The sequence below is a fragment of the Pangasianodon hypophthalmus genome, chromosome 23 (assembly GCF_027358585.1).
Source record: "Pangasianodon hypophthalmus isolate fPanHyp1 chromosome 23, fPanHyp1.pri, whole genome shotgun sequence".
Classification (NCBI taxonomy): domain Eukaryota; kingdom Metazoa; phylum Chordata; class Actinopteri; order Siluriformes; family Pangasiidae; genus Pangasianodon; species Pangasianodon hypophthalmus.
The window spans coordinates 8,095,790-8,120,413 of NC_069732.1; the positions used below are offsets into that span (position 1 = coordinate 8,095,790).

At 37.1% G+C, this 24,624-nt stretch overlaps 2 protein-coding genes across 6 annotated transcripts in view; both read left to right on the plus strand.

Moving 5' to 3' along the window:
- The window catches only part of mtdha (metadherin a), a 10,048-nt gene extending 1,252 nt beyond the window's left edge, over positions 1-8,796 (plus strand). The window contains exons 2-12 of one of the 5 annotated variants that reach the window (XM_034298595.2): positions 1-166; positions 1,192-1,276; positions 2,470-2,631; positions 2,781-2,828; positions 2,916-3,086; positions 3,711-3,791; positions 4,718-4,792; positions 4,903-5,027; positions 6,000-6,110; positions 6,414-6,525; positions 7,111-8,796. The exon at positions 1-166 is cut by the window's left edge and continues 5 nt beyond it. In XM_034298595.2, the coding sequence (XP_034154486.2) occupies positions 1-166; positions 1,192-1,276; positions 2,470-2,631; positions 2,781-2,828; positions 2,916-3,086; positions 3,711-3,791; positions 4,718-4,792; positions 4,903-5,027; positions 6,000-6,110; positions 6,414-6,525; positions 7,111-7,178 (1,204 nt within the window). In that variant the 3' untranslated portion in view covers positions 7,179-8,796. Of the gene's footprint in view, positions 167-1,191; positions 1,277-2,469; positions 2,632-2,780; positions 2,829-2,915; positions 3,087-3,707; positions 3,792-4,714; positions 4,793-4,902; positions 5,028-5,999; positions 6,111-6,413; positions 6,526-7,110 lie in introns of all 5 variants that reach the window. The other 4 variants (XM_026929762.3, XM_026929761.3, XM_026929760.3 and 1 more) reach the window with 4 other exon arrangements.
- A 2,085-nt stretch (positions 8,797-10,881) lies between these two features.
- On the plus strand, positions 10,882-22,609 carry laptm4b (lysosomal protein transmembrane 4 beta). The gene is made up of 7 exons (XM_026930202.3): positions 10,882-11,148; positions 16,070-16,187; positions 17,087-17,160; positions 17,587-17,709; positions 17,807-17,905; positions 18,948-19,043; positions 20,681-22,609. Exons 1-7 carry the CDS (start codon positions 11,056-11,058, stop codon positions 20,741-20,743), a joined length of 666 nt encoding a protein of 221 aa, XP_026786003.1. The 5' UTR covers positions 10,882-11,055; the 3' UTR covers positions 20,744-22,609.
- The last annotated feature ends 2,015 nt before the right edge of the window (positions 22,610-24,624 follow it).

The window sequence follows — 24,624 nt, forward strand, 5'->3', positions numbered from 1 at the left end:
CCAGTCAAATGGCGGGACGGCTCCTGATCCTCGAGAACAAGTCAAAGTCGTTAAGGAGTTCCCTAAACAAGCACCACCACCACCACCAGCAGCACCAGCAGCAGCAGCAGCAGCAGGACCACCTCCACCACAGCCACAAGCATCTGTCGATGCTAAAGCTGAGAAAGTAAAAGCAAAATTTCTTTCACTTTCACTATTCACTGATAACTACACTTCAGGGAGGCTTTTTCCTACAATTGTTCCTCAGCAAAAACACCGTTTTGATGATATTTCCCATGAACATGTCCTAAAATGTCAGGGAATGGCATGAAATGTATGAAAATGGCAGTCCATTATCAAAAAGTATATAAGTGTGAACAGGTGAAGGTTTAAAAGGGATTTTAAATTGATTTAGATCTTAGTTTGGATTTTCCATTTATTTAATTTGTTCTGAATTCTCAAATCTGATTGGTCAGGAGATGTTGATCGATTTTCTAGAACAGCAGCTCTGACAGTAGTGCTGGCTGTAATTCAAATCACAGGTTTATATTGACACACGCTTAGTAACATGTTATTGTTTCTGTAGTGACAGCTAATTCACATGGGCACTTGTGGCAGACGATACATACTCAAAGGCTAATAATAAACGGATTAAAGGCATGTTATTTAACAATTCGTAACAGTCTGTACATTTTCCTCCATGGGAGAGTCTTCAGGATGCTTTCAGGTTTCTCTGTAAAATGACAAGTTGGGTTTTTTTTAGTCTTATTAACTTTGAGAGAGGAAACAGAGGCTGGTGAGGGAACGACTGTTTATAGCTGCTATACTGTAAGTGATAACAGGAATTAACCTGTCTCAGTCTTTGCACAGCATTAAATGTAAGTGTAAATGGTTAAAAAGAATAACATGTCGTTCCTTAATAAAATTAAATGTATAAGACCAATGAAACTCCTCAGGACATGCTGTTATTGGAAAATAACCAAGAGCACCCCATTGTTGATTATTTTCCTATTACAGCATGGCTCATCATGTGTTCCTTACACAAAGGATGCTGATAATAATTGAATGAATGTATAACTTCAGTAATATTATACTAATTATAGGAACAAGTCAGTATTAATGGTGCAAAGCGCTAAAGGAAAATTTATCATTTGTTGGACTTAATGATACCATTTTGTTAACCACATTTTTATTTTATTTTTTTAAATGTAGGCCAAGAAAAGTAAGAAGAAACCAAAACCAGAGGTGAAACCAACCCAAGCTGTTTCCTCTACGGATGGAAAGGAACCTGATGAAGGTATGAAACTGAGTATTGATATAAACTGCACTGTGAGAAGTTTAGAAATAAGGCCATTCTTCTATCTGAAGCAGTACATCTGTAAAGATTGTTTCATGGCATTTGTCCAGGTAATCATTTGCTGATTCATGGGCATGGAGATAAAATGGCATATCAAAGGTTAAATAGGAGCTTGTAAACTTTAAACATTAAACATGTGTGCAAAGGTTTAATCTAAGTCAACTGGTGTGTAGTCAGACGCTATTAGTAGTGTAAATAATTATTTTCCCTAGGCAATAAGCTTGGCAAATGATCGTTACTTAATCGTGCTTAGTTTTGCAGCAGTCTTTCAAATCAAACTTTTGTTCCTCATGTTGTTGATTTCACTTCATTTTTCTAGTCTACATTTTTTCCAGATGAGAGTATTGAGAGTACCCTGTGCTGGGTATACAGTGGTAATGCATGTTTAAAATAATCTTGTGGTCCAAGACAGACCATTTGCATGAGAAATTTACTTACTAGTAGTGAGAAAGCACCTAAAAGAAACTCCAGGCTCCAGTGAATTAGTGATGTCGCAGCTGGTGTGAAGTGAATTAATGTGTTTCTGGCTGTGTGAAATAAGTGAACGAGTTGCATGGACTGCAGATGTTATTAAATGTGTTCGAAGGAGTTTTATTCAGCGTTCAGTGCTGAAGCATGCTACATCTGGGTTCTGTGACATTCACATTCAGGAAAATAAAGAAAATTTATATAGAACTGTGAAAGCAAAACAATAAGAAACAGTGTTAAGGAGTTTGGAAACTGTAGGCACTTGAGCAGCAGAAAGGTATATATTAAGATAAGTTAGAAAATCCCCAGTCTTTTCTCCAGTTTCTCATTTATAGCCTACTGGTAAACCTCCTAGCATGGCCTACGATCTCAAACTATGCATTTAAGCTACATGATTTTCAGTGTTCTGTGTTTGTATTGGATAGACACACAAAGATGTGTTTTGACAGTGTGAGTATGAGAGGAAGCCCCATCCCCAGTATGGAGGGATTTTCTTTGACTCTCATATTTTTTTAATTTTGTTTTTAAACTTCAGTAACAGAAGTTTGTACTTCAGTTACTTTTGCTTAAAATTTGAAATGATTAAAAGAGATAATACATCTTTGATACATTTTTCATGAATCTTGCTTGTAAATCACTGTTGTGATTACACAACTCTTTAAAAGGTGCTTGGGAGACTAAAATCAGTAACCGAGAGAAGCGACAGCAGCGCAAGAAGGAGAAGGGCCCTAATGATGAGTCAGGAAGTCCTCGTGGTGGTCAGCATGTTGGTCAGCAAACAGAGCTGCCTGCAGTTACAGCTCCAGTGAACACCAAGAAGAATAAAGGTAAGCTGTTTGAGGATTCAGCTTTAATCACTGTGACCCGGTTACAGCGGTGGATTACCTTCTATCCAACCAGTGCGTTTGTGCTTAAACAGGTAACATACAGTGTAATGTGTGTGTTTTTTTTTTTTTTTCCATCTGTCTCTTGGTAGAATCTCTGAATGTAAAGGCTGCGAAAAGTGATGCCAATGTAACACCAGGTAAATAATGATTTCTTTTTTTCTAAATTCAAAGCTTGTTGCTAATATCTCCCTATAAGCATATCTAATGAACTGCCCCCTCTTTAGTGCAATCCACCTGGAATAACGTGAGCTCTGTGAATAGCGGAGGATGGACTGATATTTCCGTGAAGCTTCCACCCAAGGGGAGCGCTCCAGACCATGAGAAATCGTCTGTTGCCATTAAAACATCTGGACACAGGACTTCGGAGCCATTGGCCTGGGCTCAGGAATCAGAGGGTAAGGACTAGTCTTACTGATCTGTCCTGTAGCAGCGATGGGAGGTGTAACTAACTGTAAGGAAGGAAGCAGTATACCTTGTATTGCAGGTTTACGTGTATTACGCAGTGTATTAGATAACTTGCTAATATCGATAATTGTTATTTGTGTAAAGCTTTAGATTTCTTTATTCCCCCCATTTTCTCATATTTCTTGAGGAGGAGTGGTTAAATGTTTGTAGGATTTATATGGAATTATCATAGTAACCAGCAGATAAACTACTTAGAGTTTGTAGTTGATCCAAGCAGGGTCAAGGTCACAGCAAGGTCAAATGTCTGAAATAGTTTTTATTCAATAGCTTTCATGATGTTTGAAGTAAATTTTAAGGGTATTTGAGGCATGCAAATTAGTAACAAGGACTAAATTTTTTGGTGGAGTTCGTACATGTTTTCATGTTTGCTACAAGAGGTAAAAAAAAAAAAAAAAAAACACAGTAGATTATCAGATGTATAAGTCCATGATTTAGCAGTTTCCAATTACTTCTTAATCAAATGGTTATTTACTAGAATAAAGTGAACATAAAATCTTTCTGTATTAACCACATGGATGAACTATAAATGTAACAGATTGCTGTGTTTTTAGCAGGGTCATGGCCCACCATGGATGGACGAATGAAGCCAGAAGTGAACCGAATGAACTTCTCCATGCTCAGATTAAACCCATCAGGTATTCAGATAATGTTAACCGCTGCACTCTGCGCATGAACGCTTTCGCATTTTCCCTCAGCTCAGAGGGAGATTTGTCAGGGTGTCTAATACGCAGCATTTTGCTCTCACTCATACTGTTCAGAAAATTTGGGTCTCATCTTTTTGAATGTATTGCTTTAGCATGATCCAGGGCTTTCCTACTGAAAATATTCTGCAGTAAGTAAAGCTGAGAGAGACAAATCTAAACCCCTTAATTGAGGATTAAGCCTCCACAGCAGAGTGCTTTAGTGCTGCATATGGGTTATGGTGAAATGCAATATTCAAAGTGAGATTAGATCTGTAATGCAGCAAATGATCGACTTTAAAGACTGACACCAGAGAACAAATGCAACATGATAAGGTCACACGGCTGATAGGCTGGCGCTCTCTGAGGCTTCCTGTGCTTCATTCTCATAGTTTTGACATTTTTGAAGTAATTAGAGGATATTATAATTCTTTTAAATTTCAGGGGCAAGCCCTAAATTCTTTAGCTACACTATAATGGCCAGAAGTTTGTGGACACCTGACCATCACACCCCTTTTGCTTTTTGAACTTCCTGTTCCAGATTTAGTCCCCCATTTACTGTTATAATAACTTCCACTCTTCTGGGAAGGATTTCCACTAGATTTTGTACCGTGACTATGGGGATTTGTGCCGATTCAGCCACGAGCATTAGTGAAGTCAGGCACTGGGGTGCAGTCAGCATTCCAGTGATCCTCAAGTTTCCACAAACTTTTGGAAAATATAGTGAATCTCAGGTGAGCAAATTCAGGAAGTCAGTAAAATAACGAAGTTTGCGGCCACAGCTTGCATTTGCCAAAACTGAAAATTGGTAAAATACACAGTGACCACACAAACATTTATGACATTTTATCACCCCTTACTTTCACTATCTTTTGCAGCAGCTGGTGTTCCGGTGACTCAGTCTGCTGCTGAGGTGGGGAATGGTTTCACCAATGCTGACGAGTGGTCTGGATTCAGTAAGACAAATAATTGTCTGTGTTTAACAGGAATTGAACATAAGAGCACATTATTTTGATTAGCTTCCAACAAAAGTGTTAGTATATACAATGAACCATTACTATTTCAGATGGTCTTGGTGCTGTAGATCCAAGTTCAGACTGGAATGCTCCAACTGAGCTGTGGGGGAACTATGATGAACCTAAACCTGAAACACCTGCTGCCCAAGAGACACCCGTTTCCCAGGTACCCAGGGTCAGTCAAAGAATACTCTGAATTGCCGTGATCTTAGGTCCACAAATGGTCCAACAGTGCTAACAATATGTGCCATTTTAGGGTAATTTGATTAGATTTGTTGGCTTTTACACACTGTACAAATAATTATTTTAATTACCCGTTATACTGAGTGAAGGACTGGTTTGTTAGAAGGTGTTACTTAATCGGTTAAGGCTATTAGACTTTAGATTACATCACTTTTTTATGTGGCTTTATCTTAAATGGCGTGCACTACATGCAGTGCACTATGTCGGGTGTACAAAGCAGTTATGTTATAACTTAGGTAGAGCATGTAAGTGGAGAACAGGAAGTCATTTGGGATTTGGCCTGTTTGTTGGTGGAGCATAAATAAAAAATAATATAAAATGAAGTAAGGACACATCGACAATGCTGATATTGAGTCTGAATACAAAGTATTTACATTGTTGTTCTTTCAGCTGCTCTCATTAGGGGTCATCACAACAGATCAACTTCCATTGTCTGCATATTGATTTGGCACAGGTTTTTTTATTTATTTATTTATTTTTTGAGCTAGCCGGGCACCTCAAAAGTATTTACATTAATGCTAGAAAATAACATTAATATATTTTATTTTAAAATATTTTTTGTCCTTATGTATTGCATCTCATACTGTCATTGCAATATCCCTATACTTTTTAATACCTTATTTTATATTGCGCATCCCTAACAAATATGTTGTTTAATGACCTGCTGAGCTACAGCTATGCTGAGTGAAGCATTGGTTTGTTGGAGTAACTACTTCAATAGATATGCCAGTCCATCTTTAATAATTGAGCTTTGTTGTTTTTTTTTTTCCTGGCGTGGAATGCTTCTCTCTCAAAACAAAAAGCTCTCTGAGACTTTAATAAGGTCTCTTCCTTGTTGGCTGACCTATAAAGAGATATGTTAGTTATACTTGTTGTGTAACTTGATGTACTGTATGTGTATCAGTTGCAGGAATCTGATGATGACAAGGATAAAGGAGATCCTTCTGGAAGTGGCAAGTCCAAGAGAAAGAAGAAAAAGAAGAAGAAGCCAGAGGATGAAAATGCTGGCTCACAGGTATGAGTACTTAGCTGCTGAAAAGAATTGCCATAAACTTTTTTTTTTTTTTTTTTTTTTTTTTTTTTTCATGTGTTTCACAAGCAATCTTCTTGCATTGAAAAGTAAATCATGGGATCGAGGCGGCTTAAGTGAAACAGATTGAGCTTAGGTTCTTAATTTGAAATAAAGATATTTTTACTCATTGTAAAAAAAAAGAATCAAAGACAGATATATGGGCTTAGAATGCCAACAAAATGAATGTAAAGTTTTTATTCTTCTGTTTAAATTTGGCGTGGGTGTTAAGGTTGTGTTTATGTGCAGGTGACCACCGAGAGTTCGACTGCACCTGCAGAAAGTGGATTCGTCAAGCCCCGTCCTCATGTGCCAGTGGAGGAGCCGACCAAACAGATCATCGCTCCACAGTCAGGACAGAGTGAGTAGTCTGGCAGTGCAGCAGTAAGAATTATTAAGAAAATGTGAGACTGCTGATTGTGTCATTTTGTATCTATGATCTGTTGTGGTTTACGTACAATAATGATTCCAAATCAAGACCTGCCAAACTTCACACGTTTTACATAGGAGCTTGGCATGTTAATGGTGGAGTACGCTAAAAGAGCAGTTTTTTCCCCCCAGTAAAATGTCAGATTATGTCAGTCAATCATAATGTGTAACAGTTATGCAGTTGTCTGATATTAACTGACATACCTGGAAGCCCCACCCCCATGCTTGGCTGTTCCCTTGCTTTCTGTCAAGGTAAATGGAAAATGTTTTGAGTTCAGAAATGTGAAATAAAATCCAGACATCAGACATGTTTATATATTTATAATTAACATCATTTAACTGTATTTATTAAGGATGGATAAAAAGTTTGGCTGAAAAATGGCCAAAAACAGCACTTTTTGACCACCTTTCCATGTAACTATGCATTATTCTTTTTTTTAGGGTTGGCAGGTCTGCAAATGGCATGCTATTTGTTACTAAAACAAACTATTAACTACAATATATATTGCTTTCACAGAGAAATCTGATCAGAATTTGGAACCGCTGAAGCAAGTTCAGAAGAAAAAGGCCAGGAGAGAAACATGAATAACCTTGATCTCTTATGCAAAGGATTGTCAAAAAATGTTTATGCAATAATTTCAGAGTACAGAATTTTATACCGATTAAATCTTCTGTGCTATTTACAGAACATCTTAAGTGAGTTGGGCCAAGTTGGCCAAAAAAAAAAAAAATTATTACAGCAAGTGGAGAACAACTTATGCACTATGCTAGACTGATGTCTTGTAAAGGATTGATTATTGTACTTGATATCATGCACGCTTTTAGTGCAGTGAAAGATTATATATTGTTGTCCAACTGCTACTTTTGCGATATGAATAGAATTCGAAAAGTTTGTTAATATCACGGGGGGAAATTTTAGAATTTTGAGGATGTGTGTTTTTCTTTCCATTTTGATTTCTCTTTCCTCTGGAACTTTTCTACTGCTGAATTGCATTCAGGAGTATTTGCAGTGTAGCAGTTAGTGTTAGACACCACTGAGAGACACTGTGCCATCAGAGCCATCATGAAGTGCATCAAAAGTCATCAGCAGCAGCAGGAAGAGACTGGTATATTACTGTATTTTGTCATCTGGATCTGAAACAAAAGGAGAGTACAGGTTACTACAGAGATATTTCTAACACTAAGAATATTCTCAGTGCTTTTTTTTCCTGTATTAAGTATATATTTTCACATAGAGAGGAACTGTACACACTTTTTGAAATACTTGCTTTATCTTACCTTGTTAACTGTTGAATCAATTTAATGCTTTGTTTCTCTTGCAACCTCTTCAGTAGAAAAAGCCAGGCCATATGTACAGAATTAATAAGGGCTTTTTTTCTATAATTCTCTTTAATTGCACTGTGCTAAAGGTTGTAATAGTTTCTATTTTCGTTATTTTCTGATCTTCTTGAAATGTGAATGTTTAATTCTTGTCTAATTTTGTTTTGATATATTGTGATGGGTAGAGGGGGAAGTGATTTTTAATGGCGAGAGAGTGGGAGAGTAACGGTAACAGCAGCTTTACCTCCATTTCACTATAAATAGTATCAGCATCTGGAATCTGTTGCCTTAATCTGTTTTTTTTTGTTTGTTTTTTTTTCCTTTGTAATGTATACATCTAACCGTCTCTCAAATTGAAGTAATTTTGGAAAGAGTTGTGGAATTATCATTTCCAGTTTGATGTCAGAGCTGCACTTACTGTTGCACGAATCCTGTTTTAAATCTTTATAATAATCATTATCAAATAAATGTCCACATTCTTTTTCCACTCATACAAGTACTACTCTCAACATAAAGGCTTTAATGGATGAGAAATGCGTATTGCTTTTCGTAGAACTGAAATAGTGAATTTCAATCTTTCTTTTCTTTTTTTTTTCCAGGCTTTTTTTCATGCCTTGCGACTTTAATTTAAATGTGTCTGTATGTGGATTAACTGGGAGTTTATCCCATGTTCATTTTTGTAAATTGTGGTAGATTTTGCGTACCTAAGGTACTCTGGTTTAGAATCGGACACCTGCCTTAGTTTTCCATTAGAAAGGTGGTCAAACCAGTGTATTTATACCTGTCTTCAGATTTTTGGATCCGGGAATGATCATGTTTACTGAAGTCGATGCAATATTTCTATGTTGATTTGTTAAAGAAATAAAACATTTGATCATTGTTATTTTGTGTGACTGTTGCGGTGCAGCTGGAGAATCAATGACACATGTAACTACAGTATAGGTGCTGTTTCGTTTTTCTTTTTTTTTTTTTTTTTTTTTTTTTTTTTTTTATCTCAAACCTGAGGTTAATTGCAAACAGCATCCAAAGTATTTTCCTTCCAGGAAAGTCCTTATTAAGTAAAAAAGTATTACTCTTGAAAATAGACTAGTTTAATTTGTATTTACAGTGGGGTGGTGTGATACAGCCAAATGCATAGCAGGTACTGCTACCACCCCAGAGTTAATTATTTTCCACTAACGGAAGTGTTTTATACCTCTTGTTAAAAAAAAGCAGTTTGCCAACAATTACAATTTTTATTAATGGAAGTAGATTATTTTCCTGTAACAGCACAGTAAGAAGTGAGTTACTCCTCTTATACCGCAGCAATTTATTAATGTTTTTCACCTGTTTCTAGTTACCATTTAATTACCATTTTAAATGTTGTAGAACAGGGTTCTTCTCTCACTTCATTCACTTCACAAAGGGCCACTGTGGCTTTCATTCCAACTAACAGGGGCCACTGATTTCAGCTGTTTCATAAGTTCATTGTAGTTCCCATATAACTATCAAGTTAATGCCTCCAATTTGGTAATAAAAGCTTGCAGCCACATGGGCCCTATCCACAAGTTAGTTCCTGTTATTACTTATGTTGTAGTAACTATAAAGAGTTGCTCCCTTAGCAGTCTCTCTTGACATTAATAAGACAAAGAAACAACTTTTCATGTTGAAACTGCAAACCCCTCTGGCCCATGGCAGAAAATTGCCTGATTCTTACAGAGCACTACCACCTGAGATAAATGTTAAATAAACATCTCAGAAAATATGCACCATATCACCAAGACTTTTTTCTTTGTTAAATAACAACACATTTAATATCTATTTATTATTAGCCTTATATTATGTGGTGTGTTCACCATAAAAGTCCTTGTGAATTATCCATTACTATAGAAAGGATAACATATTAGAACAAATGCATTAAATATAAAATTAATATAAAATTCAATACCTGATCAATCAGATAGAAACTCAACAGTCCTGTGGTATAAGGTAAAGTCACCAGTTACTGCAGGTATACGGTAGGTAAACTATATCACCAAACATTTTGGTCACCTGACCAATCACATCCACATGTGCTTGTTAAACATCTCAGTATAGATTCAGTCTCCTTTTGCTGTTAGAATAACCTCCACTTATCTGGGAAGGCTTTCCACTAGATTCTGGAGCATTGTTGTGGGGATTTGTGATCATTCAGCTACAAGAGCATTAGTGAGGTCAGGCACTGATATTTAGGTGCAGTTGGTGTTCCAGTTCATCCCGAAGGTGTTTAGTGGGGTTGAGGTCAGGGCTCTGTGCAGGACACTCGAGTTCTTCCACTCCAACCTTAACACACCATGTCTTCATGTTCTCATTGTGCACAGGGGCATTGTCATGCTGGAACATGTTTGGGCCTCTTAGTTCAGCTGCATTGTAATTTTAAATTGCAATACAGCATACAGAAATTGTAATACAGCATACAAAGACATTCTATACAACTGTGTGCTTCCAACTTTGTGGCAACAGTTTAGGGAAGAATCACATATGGATGTGATGGTCAGGTGTCCACATACTTTTGGCCATACAGTGTAATTAAATAGTGCTCACACAGTGTATACATATAGGCCAAAGACATGTATATGCAAATTGTCTTTTCTGTCTGAAGTCTGGTCATGCCTAAATACTACAAAACATACCTGCTATATATAAGGCAGTTATAAGAGGGGAAAAAAAGATATATAAGAGAAAAGGTGGGAAATACATATTACAAATAATGTCAAAAGTAATGTCAGAATTGTCATTCAGAATCATTCAAACGTCAGATCAGAAAACATGGACAATTAAAAAGTATAAACAATGTTTTGATAGACAGATTTACTCATTCGTTTCTGTTTTATATTTATATGGTGGACAATAAAGCCTTATCAAACAACACATACACATACACGCGCGCGCGCACACGCATACACGCGCACACGCACGCGCAGCCATCACGTCCTGATCCCAGCTGAAATCCCCGCTGTCCGGTCACGTGACCAGGGGATGAGCCGAATTAATGCTGAGGCACAGAGCCCTGAACACACGACGCACTGGATGCTTACACTCTGAATACCGCACTGCAAACCCTCGCCATTACATCTCTGAGAGGCCTACATGAAATAACTGCACCTCGTTCTGAAGCAGGAAGATGATTTCGCCGTGGGACAGATGGTACACGACGAGCTGCTGCCTTTGTTGTCATGTACGGACGGGAACCATTATCCTCGGCGTCTGGTACATGGTGAGTGAACAGCGCTGTCCTCTCTTTTCCGGCTTTCATTATACTAACCGAGGAGCAGAGCTCACTGTCCCAGCTTTCATTATACTAACCGAGGAGCAGAGCTCACTGTCCCAGCTTTCATTACACTAACCGAGGAGCAGAGCTCACTGTCCCAGCTTTCATTACACTAACCCAGGAGCAGGGCTCACTGTCCCAGCTTTCATTATACTAACCGAGGAGCAGAGCTCACTGTCCCAGCTTTCATTACACTAACCGAGGAGCAGAGCTCACTGTCCCAGCTTTCATTATACTAACCGAGGAGCAGAGCTCACTGTCCCAGCTTTCATTACACTAACCCAGGAGCAGGGCTCACTGTCCCAGCTTTCATTATACTAACCGAGGAGCAGAGCTCACTGTCCCAGCTTTCATTATACTAACCGAGGAGCAGAGCTCACTGTCCCAGCTTTCATTACACTAACCCAGGAGCAGGGCTCACTGTCCCAGCTTTCATTACACTAACCGAGGAGCAGAGCTCACTGTCCCAGCTTTCATTACACTAACCGAGGAGCAGAGCTCACTGCTCACTGTCCCAGCTTTCATTACACTAACCGAGGAGCAGAGCTCACTGTCCCAGCTTTCATTATACTAACCGAGGAGCAGAGCTCACTGCTCACTGTCCCAGCTTTCATTATACTAACCGAGGAGCAGAGCTCACTGTCCCAGCTTTCATTATACTAACCGAGGAGCAGAGCTCACTGTCCCAGCTTTCATTACACTAACCGAGGAGCAGAGCTCACTGTCCCAGCTTTCATTATACTAACCGAGGAGCAGAGCTCACTGTCCCAGCTTTCATTATACTAACCGAGGAGCAGAGCTCACTGTCCCAGCTTTCATTACACTAACTGAGGAGCAGAGCTCACTGTCCCAGCTTTCATTATACTAACCGAGGAGCAGAGCTCACTGTCCCAGCTTTCATTATACTAACCGAGGAGCAGAGCTCACTGTCCCAGCTTTCATTATACTAACCGAGGAGCAGAGCTCACTGTCCCAGCTTTCATTACACTAACCCAGGAGCAGAGCTCACTGTCCCAGCTTTCATTATACTAACCCAGGAGCAGAGCTCACTGTCCCAGCTTTCATTATACTAACCCAGGAGCAGAGCTCACTGTCCCAGCTTTCATTATACTAACCGAGGAGCAGAGCTCACTGTCCCAGCTTTCATTATACTAACCGAGGAGCAGAGCTCACTGCAAACTGCTCACTGCAATCTGCTGCAGACTCAAAACAGCACATTTTATTCCTTCAGTAGTGGAAAAGCAGATCACTATAGCATTAATGTTATAGTCTATTCACTGCCCTCCAATGGCGGTTTAGTGTTACACACACACACACACACACACTATTCAGAGCAGTGACCCAACCCTGTGCTTCAATACCTCTCAACTCTACATTTTTAATAATTCTCCTGATCTAACACACACACACACACGATATTTCGAGCAGTGACCCAAACCTGTGCTTCAATACCTCTCAACTCTACATTTTTAATAATTCTCCTGATTTAACACACACACACAATATTCCGAGCAGTGACCCAAACCTGTGCTTTAATACCTCTCAACTCTACATTTTTAATATTATTCCTGATCTAAGACACACACACACATGCACACACACGATATTCAGAGCAGTGACCCAAACCTGTGCTTCTGTGCTTTAATATCTCTCAACTCCACATTTTAATATTTTTCGTAATCTAACACACACACACACATATATATATATATATATATATATATATATATATATACACACACACACACATATATACACACACACACAGACTTAGAAAGCCGTGTTAAAGCACCTTGAATACTATTGCTGTTGTTACTACTATTATTGTATCATTGTACTATCCATATGCCACTGAACCATGTTGTGTATAATACTGAATATGTCTACTTAAATACTAAAATTAATCTACCGTACCATTAAACCTCCTCCAATATTATTTACTCTATTCTTTTCTCGGTTAGTTTGTTCACATATTCCTTTGTATGTCTTTGTACACCTGCAGATAGTCCACCATTGTGTATCTCTTGATCTGCACCTACAATAAACAAGGAGTGAACCTCATAAATTCCTCCTATAGCTTTACTGTAACATGCCTGAAAAATAACACTGTTTCTGATTTTTTTGGGGGAGAAAAACTTAATTCAGGATCAGATTTGGTTTTTGAATTGAATAATCATGAAAATAAAAGCAGTGTAATGTTATTTTATTGTAAATGTATATACATTTTTATAAATGCACCAGCTCTTCATTTTTATTAAATTAATCAGTAATTTTGTAACTGTAAATTTCAAATATATATTTTAAATATAAAAATGAATAATTTATTATATTTTTACACTGTTATTTATTTATTTAAACTGAGTATATTATTCAGTATTTTTCACATTTCATTCAAATTCATTTAATTGTATAAAAAATTTTAATTGTATACCATTATTTTATTAGATTAATCTGTTTTGTTAATTAAGATAAATATTTTTGATTAATTTTTTTTTTTAAATGTTTAGTCTGATGTTACCAAGATAAACTCCTCCTATACCTATGTAACACACCTGAAAAATAAAACTCGTAGTGATTTTGGAAAACAGATAGTCTGTGCCAGACAGAGATTGTCCAGGATCAGGTATGGCTATGACTGGTTTAAAAATAATTGTGCACTTAACTAAAGTAAATGAGTGTTCAGTGAAACAATGGTGTGTTAATGTACATATTATTTGTGAATTACGTGTTATTTGTGTGTTTGCATATTGTCACTAATAATCGAAACCTTATCTTCAATTTGAGTTTTTTTTTAATTCTTTATTTGTATGAATAGAACCATAATCAAGTTAAATCCCTGACCTCATGCATTAGTCTGTGACTGTAACATTGACGCTGGAGCTGTAAAATCTAAACCTAAAGCAAGTAGTACATATAATGTCTATGAAATACAAAACAGGGAAATAATTTCAGAAAACATAACACTTTTGTTTTATTAAATCCAATAATTGTGCAAATAAAAGTAATTTATGAGGAAGGGAATAAAGATTTAATGTAAATTTACTTTGTATTAATTACATAAATGCACTGGATTCATTTTATCAAATTAATCTGTAATTTATTAAAATATTTAATAAAAAGTAAATGAAATACTGGTACTACTTGTAAATATGAGTAATTATGAAATCTTATGTTAATTTAATGTACATTTACTTTATCTTCATTATATAAATGCACCAGTTTCAGTTGTATTAAATTAAATATTTATCTGAAGTTTCGTAGATAAATGTTATTTTTTTTAAAATAAAATAAGAAAAGGTAAATGCTTAACGATTTTGATTTATATATACTAATACAGTATTGTTTTTAAATTTTTTTATTTATTTAAATAATCATAGTCATTATTATATTTACATAATGTGTATGTAATTTAAATTAAATTGTATAAATGCACTAGGATTAATTTAATATAATTAATCTATTAATTGAAATAAATGTTACATTATAATATTTATTATAACTTATGTTTATCTTTATATATTCAGCTATAAAATGTAAAAGGTAAGGTAGGTACTGTAAATTCTAAGCTAAGGTAGATTAGTTTCGTAAATACTGAATTCATTTACAAAATGACAGATTAATTATAGTATATAAATATATGTTAATATATTATATAGAACATATTTTTATATTGGATTTATTGTTGTTCAGTTTTACAGTAAGTACAAAGCCTGGTACAGTATAAACAGAGAGGGAGGCATTAGCGGGTCTGCTCGGGTTTACTCAGTCAGGTGGAGCTGTCCAACATTTCAGCTTCTTTTGTGTCTACAGCGCGAGCCTGTCTCTCTGTTTCTTCTGTGCATTTGTTGAGTCTGAATCCATCTGATATTATATATACATTTTATGTATACGAGTACTTACAGTATTTACATTCTAATCGATGGTCCATTCAAATAGACTGAAGTCATTTACATTTATTCATATGGCAGACGCTGTTATTAAAATGACTTACAAGTGAGGCAGAATCTAAATGGAGGTTACAGCTGAGCAGGAGAGGGGGTAAGGGCTTAGGGCTTTGCTGTAGAGATCTTATCACTCTTACACAGTCTGAACTGCTAAGACATGAAAAAAGACATTTTATTTTAGGATCGTCTCACTTCTGCCACAGTTTCTCAGGGCGTAATGAGGTGTAGCAGATGGTGTAGGCCAGGTGATGCTCGATGACTAATTAAGCAAAAACCTTCACATACACTGTATGGCCAAAAGTTTGTGGACACCTGATTATCACACCTATATTTTTTTCCTTCCTCAAACTTTTGCCACAATCTTGGAAGCACACAATTGTATAGGATGTCTTTGTACGCTGTAGCTTTACAATTTCCCCTCACTGGAACTACGAGGCCCAAACCTGTACCAGCATAACAATGCTCTTGTGCACAGAGTGAGCTCCATGAAGACATGGTTTCCCTAGGTTGATGCGGAAGATCTTGAGTGGCCTACACAGAGCCCTGATTTCAACCAAACTGAACATCTTTGGGATAAGCTGCACCCCAGGCCTCCTCGCCCGACATCAGTTCCCAATCTCACTAATGCTCTGGACAAATCCCCACAGCCAAGCTCCAAAGTCTAGTGGAAACCCTTTCCAGAAAAGTGGAGGTTATTATAACAGCAGAGGCGGGGACTAAATCTGGAACAGGAAGTTCAACAAGCACATATTGGTGTGATGATCAGGTGTCCACCACCTTTTGGCCATATAGTAGTGTATGAGAGGTTTAGCTTTTGTTACCAACAGACCAATTCCTCTTTTATACAGTGTCTCAGTTTATTTTATAATCATGACTATGCACCAGATTAACCATGCTTACCCACATGCCTCTCTCCTACGCAGCTCATCAATGCCGTGGTGCTGTTAATCCTGCTGTCTGCTCTAAACGACCCAGTGCAGTATCACTACCACCTCACCAGTGCCGAACTTGGCACAGACTTGGATGTCATGGATGACGCAAGTAAGTTAAAAATGCTATCCCAGAGTTTTTACTGTCGTTTCTCAAAGTAATAAAGGGCTGCACAACTTTCCCTGGACCAAAATACAGTGTTATGAGAAATGTTCACAGTAGTTTTCCGTGGTCAACTGCTCACCAGGAGAAATGTACCTCCTCTTTTCATTAAGGTGAGGAAATATTTCTAAAGTTGTGTTTTTAAAAATCAGTATACTGTAAAATAATCAAGTTATGTATGGGATTTGAGAGTTTAGCTGTGTTTCATGTCACAGGTTCTGACACGACACGATTAATCCTGATGAATTAGGGCAGTCAGATTTAAAGTTCAGACTGACTGCCATTGGCTTGGGCCTTCTTACGTCTGGATTCTGTACACTCCTAAAGGCTTCTTTTGTTTGTCCTTCATGCCATATTTGATTGCAGTTTATTTGTGTTTGATAATCCAGTTGCGTAGTATAAGGAACGTAATAATAGTTCTCAAAATTATGTTAGAACATGTCTCTCTCTTTTTCTCTCCTGAACTTTTTAGTGTGCAGTAATATAGAGAAAAACAGATGTGTTATGGGATGTATATGTATGTAGATCTGTATTATGTTTACAAAATCTAAATTTAAATTAACTTTTTGTTTTGTCTCAAATTTTAGCTATTATACACTGTGATATGGCATAAGTGATTAATTTTTTTAAAATGTGAAATATTTATTATTCTGAAATGGAAAATTTAGTTAACTAATGTGCCTTGAGTTTTATTAGTGATCAACTAGGATAAGTCATGATATGCACACATTCATTTGAACTAATGTAAGTCTATAACAGCATAAGGAGGACTTGTCACTTGTGTGTCTGGTGGTGTTTCTTCACTGGTTTTGCTGGATTTTGCTCTCAGCCTTGTTTTCTCTCCACAGACATGTGCATCGCTGCTGCAATTTCCCTGCTGATGATATTGATTTGTGGGATGGCGACCTATGGTGCTTATAAGGTACAGCTACATTATTTACTATTAATAATTTTATTAAATGGAGGAAAAAGTAAATAATAAGATTACTGCAAAATAATACCTTCGACCCATTAATTATTTTTATTTGTTATTTCTGCGGTGTTGCATGCAAGTTACATATATTATCATGTAAATTTTTTGGATTGTTTTTTTTTTTTTTTTTTTTTTGAGATTTTGGATTTCTGGTTCATTATTTATACGTGGACTGTGATAAGTGGATTGTTAAGCGTCCTTCATTGTATCTCTCTTAATCAATGGCTCTAATAGTAACCAAATAGCTAACTATAATCCCTGCTGTTATCTGCTATTTAATTTTTTCCTTTTGTCTGTGTGTTTGCAATATTTCAGCTGGAACATATGAAACATATAAAGTCTGTATATATTAACCATTGTAATCCTTTTTCACAGCAACATGCTGCTTGGATTATTCCATTTTTCTGCTACCAAATCTTTGATTTTGCCCTTAACACCCTGGTAGCAATTAGTGTCATGGTTTACCCGAACACCATTCAGGATTACCTTGAGCAGCTGGTAAGGAACTTTAACAATCTTGGGCCTTTAATTATTTAGTTCTTCTGTCGACCAGGTATTGAGTTTCTTGTTGAAATGGTTGCTTATGTTTTAACAGCCTGGGACCTTTCCATACAAAGACGACTTAATGTCCACCAACAACATATGCCTAGTGTTCGCAGTACTTGTCTTCATCGGCTGTATTCTGGCCTTTAAGGTAAATGCAGAGGGATTGGTGAAATTTTACACCTGACCAGTGGCACCATTTCCAATACACTCCCATGTCAACGTGATATTTTACAGTACGAGTACACTGAATACCTGACATTTTGCACCCATTCATTTTCAATGAGGTGTCACCAGAAACTTGCAAGGGATTGGAGAGTGGCGAGAACCTGACTCACTGAAAAAAATTTAAATGGATTAAACTTTATGCAAATTAGAAACAGCAAATGTGCAGCGCTGACCAACCATGAATCCAGAGCCAAGTTGCTGTAGTCCAACTGCAAATAATGTCCCTCATGGATAGTTCCATCTGCCATACGTTCCTCCCAAAAAGATTTTTGTATATTTCAACCTGAAGCCCTACAGTAGCAGCACACACTCTGGCGTTGGTTAAAGTTCAAACTACGTCACAGTTCTAGCTGGAGTGTAGGAGTGAAAAGAATTTACTACATGTAGTAATGCATTTTTCTAATAATCTGGCAGTGACAACAGACATCGACACTTATATTTACTAAGAGTATTGCAAGAATTTACAGTATTTACTATTAGTATTGCAAGAAGTCACAGAAATGAATGCTCCACTCACCTACTTGGCACATGTGTGTCATGTCCGGTGTAAAAAAATAAATAAATAAAAAAGGTCACAGAGTGGTTACACATGCTCTACCCCATGTCGATTCTAGTCTACAATGCATCCACAGCTAATTACAAGTTACAGTTATCACATGTTACAAGGCTGGATTGTCTCACAGGGTGGTGTCTGAAGACGGTTAAACACAGTCTCCCTACAAACTGAGATTGAGCGGATTCCAAATCCTGGGAGAAATAAAGTGTTATTACTTACTACTGGTACTGGCAATATGTTTTTGCGTCAATCAGTGCTTGTGAAGAGACATGCACTCTACATGTTATTACAGTAAACATTTAGTACTAGTGCTGAGTTATATGTTTGCAGTGAAAATGGCCTTCTTATCCCTTGTTATCATGTTATCATAATGTTGAAAATTGATACCATGTTGTTATTTATTTGCCAGGCTTACCTGATTGCCTGTGTGTGGAACTGCTACAGATACGTTAGTGGAAGAGGCACCACAGAGGTCTTGGTTTATGTCACCACTAATGATACAACAGTAAGTCAAGGACAATTTACTGTCATATTGCCTGTATTATGTCCTGCTATTCTTACTTGCAGCACATTCTGTCCCATTCGGACATGGAATAAAGCATTAAGGGGAGACCAAACAAGAACAAGCCCAAGGGCATCTTTTATTAAACAACAATGAAATATCAGCATATTTGAATGTCTTTGAGGTTTTGTGTAAAACACTGATCAAAATTTCACTAATTATTTACTTTCAGGAAAAGAGTGAACATAAACTTCAGAACTGCAGGAAAGCGTGACTGTGACACATTCCCAAAGTCATAATCTAGAAATGCCTAAAGCTGTCAAGCTTGTGATTTTTTGGATTAAAATTGTAACCAAAAATAATAGAGTTCACTCAAAATAACCTCAAAATGAAAAAATAGATATGAATTTATTAATAAAATTAATTTTAATAGGATGCATAAGGTAAGCATGTAAAGGATAATAAATAAAAAAATACAGCGCTGAAATACTTAGTTAAAAATAACAGTATGATTAAATGCTGAAGTTATAATACTGGGTTTGGGCTGTTGTTACTTAACTTTATTGTTAAAAGGTTAATGTTTAAAGGCAAGCAACTGCCTAACTCTAATCTATAGTTTCTGTCTGTCTTTTTGAATATTTATTATTTTTAAAGTTTATTCACTGAGTACAGAATTTCTTATTATAAATGGAATTTCTGATTTATAATGTTGAGTGTCTCCTTATGTCCTGTGTGGTGTTGAGTCAGTGTGACATGACTGTTAAGTAATCTTTAATCCTTTCTTTCTGCTTTGGCTTCATCAAAACTAATAGATGGCTCATGTTTTTGTTTAATATTAGTTCTGTAAAGTAAACGGATTGTTAGTGTTTGTTAGCAATGTTGCAGTGCTGCTTTGGAGTGTGCTATTGAAATCCAGTGAAAAGCAGGGATTTTCTCGCTCTTCAGCCCAAACCCATTACATAACCAGCCATTATTGTCCAGTTCCTTTGAAATCCTCTCAGTCAGACTCTGAAGATTAAATTAGGATCGGCTTAGAATGACAAATTAGCCCTTCTTTTATAACGCCGTTATATTGGCTTGCATAAGTACTCCCTGCCCCCATTGAAGTGCCACAACCTGGAGATAAAACAAGTCGACAGCAGAAGTCATATAATTAGATGAATGGAGTCCACCTATGTGCAATTAAAGTGTCAAATGATCTCAATATAAATACACTTGTTCTTGGAAGGCCTTGTGGAGCAATCATGTCTCTGTCTAGAGGAATCCATCCCCCAAAATCAGTTACCAGGTAAGGAAGGCATTAGTCAGAGAAGCAACCAAGAGGCCAAGGGTAATGCTCAACGTGATGCTACCACCACCATGCTTCACTGTGTGGATAGTTTTCGCGGGATGATAAGGGGTTTCACAGTTGTTAATACTTACGCAATTACAACGTTTATTTTTTATACCATATTGATACCCTGCAGTTGGGGTTGGAGTGAATACGTATGCAAGGCACTGTAAAGTTTATCTGCCGCTTATGTCTGTTTATGTTGAAGGGCACTGAGCAGCAGCATGTTGCCCTCGCAGTCACAAAAAACATTGAGCTCTATGATGAAAGGTACAGAAAAGTCCTGCTCACACGTTCTTCTGCTTTTTAGGTGCTGCTCCCATCCTATGAAGAGGTTGTTGCAATTCCGCCGAAGGAGCCACCCCCTGAGTAAATCTCAACATGAGACGGATGTTTTCTCTCTCTGACTCCTTCAGTCTTCTCCATATATATCCTCCAAAGAAAAGCTTTTTCTGTCAGTGTTTCCTATTTCCCCACTCGAGCCTTCCACTTTTTACTCTGTGACATGTCTATCCTTTGCTCCCTGAAGGCAGTAGTGTGACTTGCTTTTCCCTCTGCGAGTCTTCACAGCCTTCCTGGCAACAGTGCTGCGTGTCAGCTCCAATTTGGATTTGCACTTTCAGCGTTCAGTCGTTATGCACAGCACTGACCTCCCCTTTTTTAAATACTGTGAACTTCTCAGCACTGCTGTTGGCTACTGAAATACCTGACATATAAATGTGGCAGGTGTAATAAACATGCGAGTTACTTAAGAGCACTTTCCGACTGGCAGTTTTCCCAGGAACCTGATGAATGTGGCAGCCAGGGTAATATATATATACACATACATCTTTATATTAACAATGAATTGTGAGAATTGTGAGAATTGTGAGAAGATCCTGAATGACCAGTCTACAACATCTTAAACAGGTTTATACCAACAGTAGCCAATATTTAATGCAATTTCAAAGTTACTAATAAAAATACATTTCAGATAATTTCCTAGTGATGGGTTAACAGAAACATTTTGCAAGTATTCCAAATTTGAGATGAGATATAGTGTATATAGTTGCAGTTTAATGAAAAACAAGGATACAGGTTTAAATGTGAAAGTAATCTAGTCATTTTCACAACATTATCTTCATTATTTTTCATATAGAATATCTGAATATGGCTATTTCACACACTGCCCTGTATTGCTGATTTTATTTAAAACCATACATCCAGTTGCTACCGGTCCTATGCAGAGTCGCCACATTGTTTTTGCACATAAGTCTTAATAATTCATGTTGTACGTTCTCTGATAGATAATGAAGGAAAGTTATAGACTGTATGTAGCACAGTAATGTAGTACTGCTATTACACAGCCGTGTATGGGTCTGAATATAGGTGACATGAATCTCCTGAAGTCTTCCCTAGCTTAATTCTGCTTAAAATTTGAAAATGAATTTGTTAATGTTATATAAAGATCTATGCAACAACTATGCAGAATTATGTTAAATTGTACTGCGTTTCAACACCGAGCACTTTAGTATCGATGCCTTAAATGAAGCCTGCAGACTCTCGGTCACTGCTCTGGTTATATTATTTCCCCTGAATTTGCATTTTCCATTTACCGGTTATTTATAGTGTTCACTTGTCTAGCTGATTTCTGTAATTATTCATTGGGAGCTGTCCTCCTTGCTTTATGTAGCTCTAGGGTGCAATGGAAGGAAATTTGCTAATTAGTAAATAACAAAAAGGGGGGACAAAAATCTTACAAAACTACCAACAATCTATAGATAAACCAATGGTTTTTACATTGTTGCTACATTTTATACACTGAATACATTGATCACATCTCTCAGAGCTCTTAAACTATATAAACCAGTGACAGAATGTCTGTCTGCTCCAGTTAAGCATTCCATACAAAAGAGCTGTGGGTTGAAACGTAGTAAAATATCGCTATGAACAACCTGCAGTAACCACGTTTGCCGTTTCCTTGTCATGAACCAGATCGTTATTCAGATTCAATCATTTTGTCCTGTGATGTGTTTAGGCTCCTAAAATCTAACATTATAACCTGATCCAGTTAATCACCTTAAATTTCTGAGTGTGTAATATGTTTGCTTAGAAAAAAATAGTCAATTCTGAAATTTCTTACTGGTTTTTACTGTTGGTTGTATGTTTTGTCTGTAATTGAGATGATTCGAACTTGATGTTCTATCAGCTGCAATATTTGTACTGAACAGTTCTTAAAATTAAAAGAATCTCATGTTGAGTTCATTGTAGCTATTTATTGAACCCTGCAGTAATAGAGGCAGCTTGGTGGTGTAGAGGGTAGAATTGCCGTCTCCCAGCTCCACTGTCCCCAGTTTGATCCTGAGCTCGGGTTACACACCCAGAGTTCCCGGCTCCAGCACGACCCTGGCCAGGACAGAGTGATTACTGAACTTAAATAATGAATACAGCAACAGAGTGAGAAGTAAGAATTCTTTTGTTTATTCTGTTTCCATTTTGAACCTTATTATTTTTACCCCATAAAGTATAGTGATTGTGGATGGTCATCATGGTCCTGGCTATTATCTTACTACTCAGGGAAATCTCTAGCTGGTCTAGTGGTGAAAAATAATGACCATTCTAAGCCTACATCTCAAAGATTACCCACAATCCTTTTCAGCTGTCTGAATATCTTTCATCTATACAATATGGATTTAAAGAAGATTTGGGTCCCAGAGCAATATTCTTTCAGTGGACACAGAATTCCCAGCTACACCCCGTCTCCTCGTACTCTCCTGCTGTTTTCCTATCTTATACCTTACATCCAGGAACCGAGATGTGAGAAGATTTATGAGAAATGATCTCCGAATGCAATATGGCATTAGAGGAGACGTTCTTACTTACTCTCTACCCCACCTATATGTGCACAACTAGGTCAGCTTTCATCAGGCATGAGCTGGAGCAAATATAATAAGGGCTGCTCTAGAACTTTGGCTAATGCTATCTAATAGATGGGGAAGATGAACAAAACATATTGTTTACTTCATAAATAGGTTTCTTTTGATGGCTGATGACATCCTGTTTCATCATTGCACATACTCATTTGTCCTCATTTTAATGCTTTTTTCCCCTCCTAACATATGTAACAAAGCTATAGGGAATAAATTGCATCATGTGCTCTCTATGTGCTTTGTGCCCTTGGTGTTAGCTTTTTAAGGGACATGAAGAGCGTGCTTACTAAGGGCCGTGTCTGCCATCTGCACTCAGGCTGTTTTTAATTCACAGCAGTCAGCAGACCGTCTGAACCAGCCACACTTACACTCACACTTGCAAGGACACTCGTCTTTAAATCATCAGCATCCAACTAATTATGCAACCAAAACTGCATCCATGCTATTTCCTAGTGAACATGACTTCATTTCCTTAATGAAGACTTCATTAAACAGCAGTGTGGCATACAGTACAGTCTGTGTACTATTTCTTGGCAATCTGTGATGCAGGACCAAACTTAAACCTGTAATCCTTTAATACTCCTGATGTAAGGTATATAGGATACTTGCCATGTTACAGACACAACCCAAATGAATGGTAAGGGATGCTGGTACGTGGTTGTAAATACACAGAAAATATATCATTGGTAACTGGTAATAAACCTCACTACCAAATATCAGGTAGCCTTGAGTTTGTAAGTAGGAATTCCAAGTTGAGGGGGTATTGTCTTTGTCTTTTTTCCCCAAAGAAGTTGTCAAAAAGAATTGAGTTTTAGCTCAATGCAGCAAGACTCTGGATCCACCTTACTGAAGATGAATGTATTTCCATCCCTCCCTCCTTCTTTACATACACATATTCATTTAAGATAATGTCTTAGAATTTTATAAAACCTATTCTGTCCAAATAATAAAACACTCCAGCAAATATTTTTGTAGTACACATTGTAGCAAAGAGAAGGGGAGAAGTAATGGATTTTTTTTTTATTGCTATAAATGCATTATGGATAAATAAGTGTTTTTAAAAGTTGTGTGTTTATAAATGTAGTATTCCTGGCTAAAAATCTCTCGTTCTAAAAATTACTTGCATTCAAAATTCAACTTTTTGAAATGTGGATGCCAGCACAGCATTCAACCAGTTCTAAGCTGTGTCATCACGTGTGGTGTGCAGATCGGACAGAAACCTAACCAGCATGAACATGTACAAGGGCAAGTGACAATCAAGCAAGCTGCTTGGGACTTACTCCTTCACACTCTTTGACTCAGGAATAAGAGTCGTAAACACCTACTAAAAGTCATATGACGGGTT